The 13,514-nt window shown below is 41.4% G+C and overlaps 1 protein-coding gene across 4 annotated transcripts in view; it reads left to right on the plus strand.

Moving 5' to 3' along the window:
* The first annotated feature begins 4,885 nt into the window (after nt 1–4,885).
* Nucleotides 4,886–13,514, plus strand: part of FMR1 (fragile X messenger ribonucleoprotein 1) — a 48,845-nt gene continuing 40,216 nt past the window's right edge. For 2 of the 4 annotated variants that reach the window (XM_067548097.1, XM_067548096.1), the window contains exon 1: nt 4,886–5,301. In XM_067548097.1, the coding sequence (XP_067404198.1) occupies nt 5,251–5,301 (51 nt within the window). In that variant the 5' untranslated portion in view covers nt 4,886–5,250. The remainder of the gene's footprint in view (nt 5,302–13,514) is intronic. The other 2 variants (XM_067548094.1, XM_067548095.1) reach the window with 2 other exon arrangements.

Below are 13,514 nucleotides of genomic sequence, written 5' to 3' on the forward strand. Positions count from 1 at the left end.
CCAGGTGCTACAGGGGCAAAACATGAACTGTGTAAATCTCAACCATAGATGACGGCTACTTTCAACAATCATTGTAACTAACAGTGTTTGGGTTTTTAAATTAAGGGCCTAAAAGACACAGGAAAGTGGTGGTGTGATATCTATTACTCTTCCTTCCTTTGCTCATACTTGGTGCCAGAAGGCTTTCTGAAAAATTACCTATGTTTAGGTCCTTGAAGTAATTATTATATCACATCCTCCTTTGCTCCTGCCACCTGCTCCTGCATGGACTAGTGTCAGTGAGAATCACTTCCTGCAGTCTTTCAGAAATTTTAAATAACCATTAGGATGTCCTTCCACCTAGAAGGCTTATACCATTTCATTTCTTTAGGTCTATTTTTTTTTTTTTTAAATGTCTCACTTGAGATCCCAATATTGAGAATAGGAATTAAAACATGCAGCATAAGAGTGCATGGCCAGGGTAGCTTTAAAGATCTTTGGATACCTAGACAAATGTTTACTTTTTTTAAAGGCATAATTTCATATGCTAATGTACATGATTTACTTTAAGTTTAATTAGTGGGTGACATCCACACTGTAAAGGAACCACTAGACTGTTTTAGGGAATATCCATTTAACAAGGGATGGAAATTCATGGAACTAGACTGTTCCATGACAATGGGAGGCCCACCATTGCAGAAGGGATAGAACAATGCAATCTCTACCATCCTGTGGTAGATAGGAATAATGGTTGGCTCCTCATGTTCTGCAAACTACAGGGAGCATTTCTTTTCTCTAAGGAAAAGGAAGTAAAAAGCATAAATTTATTTCCAGAGTCTCTCAAAAGGCAAGAGGATAAATTCATAGTCTACCATGTATTAAGGAAGAATTTCTGGTAGACAGTTGGGAAGTGCCTGAGTGTGGGTGGAGATCAACTACATTAGAAATTTAAGACTTTTTAAAATCTTTTCCTGTCCTCTTTACTACAAGTATTGGATATTGACTTCATAGTCCAAATAGCTGGACTCCTTCCTGAACAAAAGGAGAAAGAGAAGCCAGTTGTATTTGCTTCAACTTTCTCTTAAAGTCCTACCATGTAATAAGTACTGTAATCTCAGATGGGAGACCTAGGTATATACAGAAGGATGGACTCAGCACTTCTAGTGCAAAAAAACTCATTCATGCCAAAAATTTGCTGTTTGCACATAAACATTCACTCATGAATACCAATACTCTCACAAATAAAGATTCCTCCCGTAACATGTGAAGGAAAGTCACAAATTTTAGTGGAAAAGCAAATAATGTAGTCAGATCAAATCACAATTCCAATTCAGAAAATGTATTAATGCAAAAAAAATTCTATTTCCCAACTGTAAGTGTGGCTATTTTATTCCAATTCTCAACTACAAATTAGTAATGCAACTGTAAGTGAATACAAACAGTTTGTCTTCATAGCCTTCCCCTTCTCCTTTGTAAGTAATGCTTAGCTGAATTCAAAAAAGTTAACATACCCAATAAGAATTATTCCCAATCATGCATGCTTTGTATTTCAGTCCACTTTTATGAACAGACTGGCACCATTAAAAGCCAGCAGTGAAAAGGACATCATTCAGTAAACTTGCCTGCAGCCATTTTAAACTATATTCCAAACATGTGAGGTAAATTGGTTGGTAAAATACATGTCATAAGAACGTTTACTTGAATTTGGATGTCAAGGACACTCTTTTCCCATGAAATTCTGATGTTAAGGCACCACAAAATATATACAGTATTCTACCTAGGCCACACTGAAAAAAAATCTTTATTTTAGAATGTCTTTATAACAATTACAGTACAAGGGTTACAGAAAAAGGTCAAATATTTGTCCTACTGAAATGACAAGTCTTATTTATGGGCCCAGAATTTATCCCTTAATTATTGAAGCGGATTGTTTGTCAAGGACAGAGATGAGAAAATCCATGTGTCATGGCTACAGGGTTAGCTGCTCCTCTTACCCCTCTCTAATCTCTGAGTGCTTCTGCTTAAGTGTCAGACTTTCTGCCTTTACCTTACAAGGAGTGGAATCACATTTTTCCTCAGACCAGGCCCCAGGTTACAATATACTGCATACCCACAGTGCTTACTCAAGCAGATCTGAATGGATTCAGACACCTGCATTTCTCCCTTTCAGGAGCCCACAATCAGTGGTTTAGTGACCCAAACTAGTCTTCTTAAAACAGAAGTCTTATTAATTAACCCTAGGAACAAAGCATAGCATAAGGGGAAAAGGGTTTTATACCAAACAGTCTACATGATGTCTATCTTATCTGGAGTCTAACCACCTCTGGATGGGTCTAACCCCCCATGCACACCCTTTCAACTCACCTATATCATTTGATACCCCATCTCCAGAAAGGTATTGAGTTACTCATAGGGAAATAACTCATTATGTGCAGAGACAAAGTGGATGAGGTAATATCTTTTCTTGTACCAACTTCTATTGGAGAGAGAGAGTTACCACAGAGCTCTTCTTCAGGTGCTTCTTCAATATAAGCATACAGTAAACATTACAGTAACAAAGTCACAATGTAATATTCATAAATTACAGTCAATTTCAAGTCCATCACAGCATGACAAAACAAATTAGTTTAAAGGACAAGTCCTAGTAAACATTGTGTCTTGTGAGACAAACATTTTTACATAAAAAATTGTTTAAAACTTTTAATACTTAAAAGCTTAACACCCAACAGCCACTCCCTGCCTGCATGCTACATTATGTATATACACACAACACTTCTGTGAATGTTTACAAATTTATGTTCAAGAACAGACTGGTTGAGATGAAAGACAATGGGTGAAATCCTGAACCTACTGAAGTCAAGAATTTTATTACTGATTTCAAAGGGGCCAGGATTTCAACATGACTTCTGTGCAAAAGCTTAGTCAGAGGTGGTCACAGAAGTCATGGCCAAGACAAATATACACCTAATAACTTTTGGGAAAAAAACCCTTGTCAAAACAGTTGGCTTTTTCTTCCTTTTCATCTTGTGTTTTTTTTTAATTAGCAAAAAAGAACAGTATGCCCCAAAATAGCATGTGATCATGTAATAAGACTGCATCATAGTGCCTATGCACACACAACCTTACTTCTGGCATTTCCTAGCTTTTGAATGCTTTACACTGCAATCCTAATGTGCTTTTAATATAGTTTTATATAATTTATTTATAGTTCACCTATATCATCATGGTATCTGGAGGCTAATATTAGCAGCTCTGATTTACTAATCCTTAAAAGCCTATTTTTTAAATACTAGATGCTTGTTACTATTATGTCCAAATTGCAAGCAGGTGCCTTTCAGAACCTACTCTAAAACTAAATCCACAAGCCATAAATTGCTAAAAAAAAAAAAAAAAAAAAAAAAAAATTATTAGCTCCCTGCTGATTCTCCCTACTGCCCCTGTTATCTGTGCATGGAGTGTCTTATTTAATATTTATAAGTCAAATTTCAGGCCTTATTATTCATGCAGATCTGGGATACATAATGCGTTTAAACAGAACACCCTACACACTTCTAAATAAATCCTGTGAACTCAGATACTAAGACAGATATGGAGATGGTATTTCTGTAACTCTCAAATGAAGACATTGAACCTAAAGGAACATTTGCAAACATGAGATTTCTGTTCTAATAAGACCAATTGTCTTGATATAGGATCACGGAATAGTGTCAGGACCATATACTATAAGTGAAGACTCATCCAGATCATCTGTGTACAGTCAAGCTTTGCAGAAGCAATACACATTACTTGAATCATATGTACACATTTTAATATACTACTTTGGGATACAGTTTGTATTAAACATATCTACTTGTTGTACTGCAGGGTACTTTCAAGAAATGCCCAAGAAAAGAAAGTCAAAATTACTTAATACAACTAACGTTTTGTTCCCAACAATGCCACCTATATGTAACACTGGCTCCTGAAATCTGATGCAGATTTGATCTTCTTAAGATTTAAAATATTCCAGAAGAGAAACAGCTAATGAGAAATGGCAGAAACCAGACCCAAGGTTACTGGTATCTCCCCCAGTCACTCTCAGCAGGGGAAATGGAGATTGGGTTAGCCCCCCCAGGAATAAGGGCCTTCCCAACAGCAAGGTTTTAATTTAAGCCAAATACTAAGTGCAAAACCCTTTATTAATCCACACGTGTCAAGTAATTACCTGTTTTACCACTCAGCTGCAAAGGGCTTTCTTCAGTTGCATATACAAACCTAGCCTCCGGCGCCACAGCACAGAAAACTCAACCGCAGCCCGCAGGCTGCTTTACAGTGAAAGCTCCTTCCTCAGACTCCTTTCCCACTAGCCGCCGCCTCCCCGGCACCCCCCGCACCAGTACCCCTCCCCCCCAACCTTCCCCCCACAGGGCCCCGCACCGTGCCCCCCAACCCCGCCTCCCCCCCACGGGCCCCGCACCAGCCCCCCCGTCCCGTCCCACCGTTCCCTCCCACGGGCCCCGCACCAGCACCCCCTCCCGTCCTGTCCCCTCCGACCCCCGCACGGCTCGATCTCTCCTCGTGCCCCCCCCCCTCACCCAAGGCCCCCTCCTGGCGGGAGCAGGCCGCGCTGATCACCTCACCAGGCCCCTCCCCAGCGGGCTCCTTGAAAGCTATGGGGCTGGAGGCGTAGGACCTGCTATTAATGAACCCCTTACCCGCGCCGTAATTGCCGGCTCACAGGGGGGGTGGGGGCGGGTCCTCCTGAAGCGGGCATTCCCATTGGCTGCCGCACACGTGCGTCAACGGCGTGCCGCCATTGGGTGGCGGAGCAGCAGAGGCGCTGGAGGGGGGAGGGGGCCTGCCAGCGGAAGGGATGGGGCGCCGTAGCGCCGCGTGAGGTTAAGTTAGGTTGCGCGCCGCCGCTAGCGCGGCTGCGTGAGCGTGCGAGGGAGGGGTAATGCGGCCGGCGGGCTGTTAGGCGGCCGCGAGCGGGGCGTGCTCGCGCGAGTTAATTCCCCTCCTGCCCCTCCCCCATCGGGGCCCCTCACGTGATGCGGGTTTAATGTTTACATTCGAAGCGGGCGCCCCTCTTCCCTCCCCCCCGCGCGCCGCCGGGTGGTGACCGTTTCGCTTTCATTTCCGGGCGAGCCGCGGGCGAGGAACCGAGCCGACCCGCCCCCGGCCCTCCGGGCACGGAGCGCATCGAGGTTTCCCTCCTCCCCACCCGCCCCTGGAGAGCGAGAGAGGCGGTGCCGGGCCTGGGCATCCCGCACCGAGCCGCCGCGGCGCAACATGGAGGAGCTGGTGGTGGAGGTGCGGGGCTCCAATGGGGCCTTCTACAAGGTACCGCGCGCCGGGGCCGGGCCGGGCCTCAGGCGAGGGAGCGGGGCCTGGGGCAGGCGGCGGCGGCGGCGGCTCCTCCCGCCTCTGAGGAGAGGAGAGAGGCCTGGGCCAGGCGGCGGCGGCGGCCTGGGAGAGCCGCGCCCCTCCCCCAGTGTCTGAGGGGAGGGAACGGAGGCCGCTGACGACAGAGGGAGCTCGGAGGCCGTTGGGAGCTACGGTCCCCGGTGGCTGTGGGCCCATGAGACCTTCGCTCCGTGGGGGGTGGGGAGGGCCTGGGCTCGCCGCTCCCGGCGCGCGAGAGACGGTGAAAAGGGAAGGGCAGGGCTGGGCTGGGCCTCTCCCCTCCCAGCGCGGGGGTCGGGCGGAGTGGAAGGCGAGGGGCTGGGCGTTGCACCCCGGGGAGTTGCACCCCGGGGAGGGGCGCCCCAGCCGGCCGAGCCGCAGTCGGGGTGGGGGAGCTCGTCAAACAGCCCCGCGGGAGGAAACGATGCCCCACTCAGCGGTGCGGCGAATGCGGTGGGCAGGGCTGCCCGCGCACCGACATGGATGGCAGCATCGCCTGGCCTTCAGGGCCTGCTCCGAGGTCCTGGAAACGTTACCGGCCAATACGTCTCCGATTGAAAATATGGTTTAGCCTCTTCCATGTGTTGGTGGGTGGCCTGGTAGTGGGGAGAGCCAGCCTTCCCTGAGCGTGGAAACACATACGCTGCCAGTTATTCGTGTTTATTGTGTATATAGCAGGTAGGATTGCCACGGGTGTTGCATGAAATCAGGAGCCTCAGTCAGCATCCAGTGGAGCATCATTTCGGTTGCAGTGATCTTCTTCTGTGGGCCAGAAGATTTAAAAAAAAACAAAATTCCATTAGTAAAACATAGGCTGGGGCCTACTCTCATTGAAATCAGTGGGAGTAGAGACAGACCTTTTGTCAAAATACAGTTAACTGTAATGTAACTGTTCCTGCAATGTGCTGAGCACTCCAGTCATATGGGTATTGAGTGTTCTTAGCGCCTTCAAGAATTGGGCCTAATATTCAGCAGTGGGCCTGTGTTTATGTTAACAAACTAGATGGATAGAACTGAATAGTACATCCTGTACTATGGCATGAGAGTGGTAGGAAGGAGGGTCAAGTCCCTAGATGATAACTGAGTTCTAGTGGTCTAAGATGATAGCGGTATATAACAAAGTTTTAAAAGTTCATTTAAAAAAAAAATCTTAAAATACCTGAGGGAAGTGTTTACTATTTGGTAACATCTTGTGTGTTTTCATAGTAAGAGGAGAATATGAGGTTGAGTGCTAAATAGAGCCTCTCTTGTGTCTGCAGTGTTCCAGTTGAAATCCCAGATCTGTATGTAGGTACCAGGAAATAAAATATTGAGCACTCATAAAAGTTCCTTTTTTCTTTTCTTTTCTTTTTTTTTCGTATAGTGATATATAGATGATAACTGAAAATATAAAGTATGCATTTTAGGTATTAAAGATGTAGGGTTTTTAAATGACTAGTTTTTATCAAATTGTGCACTATTAATTAAGTGCATTAATTATAGTAGGTAGACTTTATATAAAGATGTAATTTAAAATGCATATTCTGTCTGGTTGATAACTGTGTAAAAATATATATCGCTGTGAGAAGATTACTGAGAAGATATAAAACAAATTTAACGAACTTTATTTTAATGACTAACATCAGTACAGAAAATTATTTGCTTGAAAAATCTTGTAAATTTCATATCCCCTTCAGTTTTTTTGACAGTAGACAAATAAAATAAAATGTGCTGGGCTACTTGATCTCCTGATTTATTTATTTTTTAAATACCAACATTTCTGATTAATCTGTATCCCAGAACAATTTAGGTGTATGATGAATGAACAGTTTCATTGATTCAGGATGAGTCACTCAAGTTGTTCCATAAACTGAAAGTTTGTTTACTAAATGTGAGCATCATTAATACATCCAGACTATTTTATAAACATATTTTATAAACATTTTTCTGAGCAGGACATTATATTTTTCATATGTTTTAGAATTCATATTAGCCCTTTTTTAGCAGATCAGAAGGATAAATAGGAAAGGTTTAAAAGGACAAACAAAATGATCAGCTCTGACCCAAAGGTTACTTAGAGGAAATATCACATTCATTATAAATGCAGAAACCAGTTCTTACATAAAAAGTTGTTCTTAAATGTTTATGGATCAGTATTTAACAGAAAAGTCATACTTTATCCATTCTAATGATATAATTTTTATGTTTTCTCTAGTGCTCATAATATCTGAGCACCTTGCACTTATTAATTAATCCTCATGCTGTCCTGTGAGATGTCAGTATTATCCCCGTATTCCAGATGTTGAAACCTTGGCACAGAATGAATTGGTTTGCCTAACATCATACAAACTTTGTGATGCGGGCTAGGAACAGAACAGCTTAAACACAAAACCATCAAAATGAAAAAATAAGAAATTTCTTCAGACAATCTCTTGATGGATCCCGCTAGAGTCATCATATTTTAAGACTGTTCATCCCATTTCATTTGATGGTATGTTAATATCTAGTGCTCATCCTATAGTTAGTACTATAAAACCACCTTAATTCACTGTGATTGCAAAAATACTATAAGTACATTACATCAAGGTACATACTAATACGTATCTGGAGTACAAGATGAAGGATAAAGATATTTACTGGCATGAGTTAGGTAATGGCCATGTTATTTATGAGTGGCAAAGCTACAAAGAATTATTTAGGTCATCCCAAATGAAGGTCAGTAGTACCATCATATCAATAATACCAACTATCAGTAATACCACTTTTATGCCATATATTTTAAAATAAAATGTTTTAGTAATATTCAGGAGAGCTTTTAAAAAAAATTGGTATTTTTTTTTAATCTCTTTACCAGAAGCCATGGTTGTTTTTAATAATGTAAGTTTAGTTGTACTAGTGGAGGGGGGAATGTAACTTAAAATTGAGGAAACTTTTGTTTGTACAGTGTCTATTACAGTGGGTCCTTGATCTTGTTGGCATCTAGTTTTTACTGCAGTATAAATGTTATTTAATGTTCTAAAATAGCTTTTATAAATCTTACTGTCACAAATTTAGGGATTGATAATCTCACAGACTCATAGCTAGAAACAAGTACCCAATCATATTTAAATGGTGGGATTCCAATGGGTAAAGCTCTCTGGCCAAGTTTTTCAGAAGTGCTGAGCACTCTATGCTGTAATTCACATTACAATGTGAGCTGAGTGCTCAGCACATCTGCAAGGTTAGGATGCTTATTTCTAGCTCTCCTTGTTTGCATGAGATGTTGGACTTAGAACAGTTTCTGGTCCCGATCAAATACAGTCACTCAGTCCACTTCAATTGTGGGTGGAAATTCCATGTTTGAGGATAGAAAGCATTTTTACACTAGAGTATTCTCGTGTGTGTGTGTGTGAGTGAGAGAGAGAGAGAGAGAGAGAGAATAATTTCCTATTGGCTATTTTAAAGCTGTTCAGAGGTTTGTAGCTGGAGAAGGGCCTGGCCCAAAACCTCAGATTTTAAAAATCTATGAACTTTAGGCATATTTTAAATCAACCTCACTTTTGTGGCTTGGACCTGAATCAGTTTGGAAAGTTAAACATTTTAAGTGCTGGCTGATGGCAGTGATGGTATTTATGAGCATAGTGCAGGTAAAATAGTCAAAGATGCAAGATAAATTCATTTCATTACCTGGACATCACTAATATATGTGTGCTGTACAGTGTTGTTTTATTTTTAAATCTAAACCTTTCAGAGAGGACTACTTAAGTACACTTAGTTTTTGAATGGTCTCTGTTTCAGTGTGGGTTGTCATGGTACAAAATTTACATCTAATGTTAACACTAGGGAACATTGATAAGCAGATTTAAAACCACTTGTTCTGCAACCTATTTTGTTCTGCAAAATAATTGGTGATGTTTTATTGACCTTGCCTGTCAATGTACTTTAAGAAGTAAAATTGCATTTCAGGAGGGTGAAGTAGTTTGTTTGTTTTTTTTTTTTTTTTAAGTGTTCATTTCAGTTACATAGAGAAAATATAAAGCGTGCTGCTACTAATATAACTGTAGTTTATTTTTTACAGTATATTGGAGAATTGATTAATGTATAATATTTTAGTACTTTATATTTTCAAAGTATCATACAAATATTAATTAACTCTCTCTAACATCTCCACAAAGTAGATAGATCATTTTTATTATCCCAATTTTGCAGATGAAGAAATTGAAATAGATAGGTTAAGTGACTTGTTGAAGGCTGCTCACTGAGTTATTGATGGAAATATGATTTAGAACTTAGGAGTTCTTGGCTTCCAGCTATCTGTTCAATCTTCAAAACCATAATGCCTATCTATAAGTATTTTTCTGTAATAAATACAAATGCAGTAGAAGGCACAATATATTATCAGAAGTAAAACATTCAGTAATGTACTTGTTCCAGGTTTATTTAGCTTTACTGAAAATTACCAGCATTGGGTTTTTTACTGTGTTCCTAGTCTTTAAATGCATTATAAAAATATATATAGCTTAATCTCTTCTTCTATAATACCAGTCTCACATTTAAAATTGATGCCAACATAATATGCCGATTAAAACTGGGTATCTTTTTCTCTTGAAGTAGGTATGTCTTTGGGACTATTGTTGCAAGTAACCAAAGAAGTCATCTAAAAAACCACTTAGGATATACTGTGAGCATATTGAGTTATTTTAATTAGATAAGAAAATATTGTATACAGCTGTATAATGGGATCCATCCTGTGCCAATGGGGTTGGAATATACTAGCTGCATTTTCCTGAAAGACATACCACTACCTCCATTATCTCTTGCTATTGATATACTGTTAGCATCCTGTAAGTCAGTAACATGAGAGCCATTTTTGACCTCTCTATCCACTTTCTGTCTGTGGCCAAATCTTGCCATTTCTTCTTCCATAACATTGCTAAAATCTGCCCCTTTATTTCCCAGTGACTAAAATGCTTGTCCATTGCCTTAATAACTACAATTTTTCTTTGAATTTCTGGATATTTAACTTGTCTCCATCCAAACTGCTAATGCTAATATCATTCATCTTTGTCATTTGTTGTTTTAATTCTGTCACATCATGCAGAATTCCCTCCCAGAGCTCTTCTGAAAAACTAGGCTCCCCGTTGTACTCCATATCAAGTTCTTTGTCCCTTCTTTCAAGGTCCTACATAATTCATCACCAACAGATATCTCCAACTTTGTCTCCTTTTACATCCATTCCCATCCACTCCATCCTTCTAATGGTGCCAGCCTGGATATTCCCTTTGTTTCCTTCCCCTGCTGCTCCTTTGTAACTTTTTTCTATTCTGCTACTGTACGTGGAATGCCTTTCCTAGGCTTGTTAGCCAAACCAGTTCACTTTTCTCTTTATGATTCCTTTGGAGGAAAAGATTGCTTCAGCCATCCATGGGCAACTGGTTAAATGATAAATTTAACCAACCCCCCACAATGCTTAATTTAATAGTATGGTCAATATGTGCATATGCCACACTGAGTAACCGAACATTTTTCTTACTATAACCTTTATCTTTGTTCTCCTCTTCTCTCCCTTCCCCTCCCCTCCCTCCCCCCCCCCCCCCCTGTTACTACATCTGATTTTAGACTTTAAACTTCTTGGGGCAGGTATCATATCTTTATTTGTTCATGAGATGTACCTAGCACACTCTTGGGCACTGAAATAATAAATATATTGGTGTTTTGGTACCATACCTTTTACATTTGTAAAATGACTAATAATGAAATTTAATACATACCATTTGGAACACTGAAAGTAAAACTTTATTTTACAGAGTTTGTGAATGTTAATGTGAATTTGAGACATCAAGTAACATCACACAATATGTTGCAGGGAGAGGTTTTATTTTTGATGTTGCTAATATGAAGCATTGGTATTTAGTGTTCATTTGGCATGATGAAAATGAACCATATTTAGTTTTTTATATAGGGGAGAGTGAACAACTTTAGTTGTTGTAAAATTTTTTGGAGGCTGCTCTTTATCATGTGCTTTCTGCTTTTATGCTCTATAGCAGTAAGGGCAAACCTTTCTGCTCCTGAGTTCCTTACAAAAAATTATTTGATATGGCCTCTAAATGTTTTTCTCATACTCTGTTCCTTCTTCCCCTGATTTCTTTCTAAACATTATTCCTGTTGGCTTTATATCCAGGAATTATACCTACTCCAACCTTTTATCTTCTCCCTGTTTTTCCTCATCCTAGTCCCCCCTACTTTTAGTATGTTTCACACACTACTATCTGTCATGCTCATTTGCTTGAGCTAGTCTTCCATCCTTCCTTACCCATACACCTGTGAGCCTGAGATATATACTGTTCTCCCAAGGCCCACCTACTCTAGTTTCAATGGGAATGAGTTGTATTAGTTCCTTGGGATAGACTGCATCACTTATTCTCCTCCATGGCCCCACCTCCACTGAAATTTGGGATTGGATTTGCCATGTACTAATATATATAAAAATGGTATAGTTTTATCAGTAAATGTACCCTATATATCAGCGGTTCTGAACCGGTGGTACGCGTACCACCGGTGGTACTTACGAGAAGGCTGGGTGGTACGCGAGCTGTACCGCGCCGCCGAATCCACCGCCGGAAGTGCCCTTCCTCCCGCCCTTGCGAAACTTTGCCGCCGAAAATGGGCAAACGGCGGAAGGGTTTCGGCGGCGGGTATTGTTTCTCCCATGTAAGCCGCTGCAAGTCTCTCCCCGCTGCCGCAAAACCCCGCCGCAAATCCCTCCCGCCACCGCCGCGAAACCCCGCCGCAGGTCCCCTCCCTTTTTTTCCCGAGTGGTACTCGGGTCGGGTACAGTCAGGTCAAGTGGTACTTGACCTGACTGTACCTGGCCCGAGTGGTACTCGGGGGGGGGAAAAAAGGTTGAGAACCGCTGCTATATATCATACAGCTGTGTTTAAGCTGACATGCATTTTAAGAAACCCTGCCATTCTGTGCTTGGGCGGAGGTTTTGTGGTTCCAGCTAAAGTATTTTGCCAAGCATCTTTTTCTTTTATAAGTTCTATAATAATGAAAAATAAAAGAAATTTTCCAGACTATTGTAATTTAGCTGGAACTGCTTGTTTATGCTGTAGCAAAACCTATTTTTTAAGTTGAATTTATTCCGATTGCTAACTCTTTTAAATTCAGTATGAACTGAATTGGTTCATACCGATTCATATAATTTTCAGCAGTGTCTGCTGTTGTGCAGGTACACTCAACATCTAACTTTATATCAGCTTTGGGACTAGGTGTTTTTTCCTCTGGACCATCTATTAGAGAAACAGAGGAGGAATCTGGAATCATCTGGAATACTGGGAGCAATTTTGGTCTCCCATGTTTAAGAAAGATGAATTCAAACTGGAACAGGTTCGGAGAAGGGCTACTAGGATGATCTGAGAAATGGAAAACCTGCCTGATGAGAGGAGACTCAGAGCTTGACTTGTTTAGCCTAACGAAAAGAAGGCTGAGGGGAGATATGATTGCTCTCTATAAATACATCAGAGGGATAAATGCCAGCGAGGGAGTGGAATTATTTAAATTCAGCACAAATGTGGACACAAAAACAAATGGATATAAACTGGACATCAGGAAGTTTAGACTTGAAATTAGACAAAAGTTTCTAATCATCAGGAGAGTGAAGTTCTGGAACAGCCTTCCAAGGGGAGCAGTGGGAGCAAGAAACCTAGCTGGCTTCAAGACTGAGCTTGATAAGTTTATGGAGGGGATGGTATGATGGGACAGCCTAATTTGGCAATTGGACTGATCTTTGACTACTAGCGGTAAATATGCCCAGCGGCCTATGATGGGATGTTAGATGGGGTGAGTTCTGAGTTACTACAGAGAATTCTTTCATGGGTGTCTGGCTGGCGAGTCTTGCCTATGTGCTCAGGGTTTAACTGATCACCATATTTGTGGTCAGGAAGGAATTTTCCCCCAGGGCAGATTGTCATAGGCCCTGGAGGTTTTTTGCCTTCCTCTGCAGCATGGGGCATGGGTCTCTTGCTGGTGGATTCTCTTTACCTTGAAGTCTTTAAACTATGATTTGAGGACTTCAATAACTCAGTCTTAGGTTAGGAGTCCATTACAGGAGTGAGTGGCTGAAGTTCTGTGGCCTGCATTGTACAGGAGGTCAGACTAGATGATCATAATGGTCCCTCATGACTTTATAG

The sequence above is a fragment of the Emydura macquarii genome, unplaced genomic scaffold, assembly GCF_026122565.2.
Source record: "Emydura macquarii macquarii isolate MOO-44397 ecotype Brisbane River unplaced genomic scaffold, CSIRO-AGI_Emac_v2 contig_1253, whole genome shotgun sequence".
NCBI classification, from domain to species: domain Eukaryota; kingdom Metazoa; phylum Chordata; order Testudines; family Chelidae; genus Emydura; species Emydura macquarii.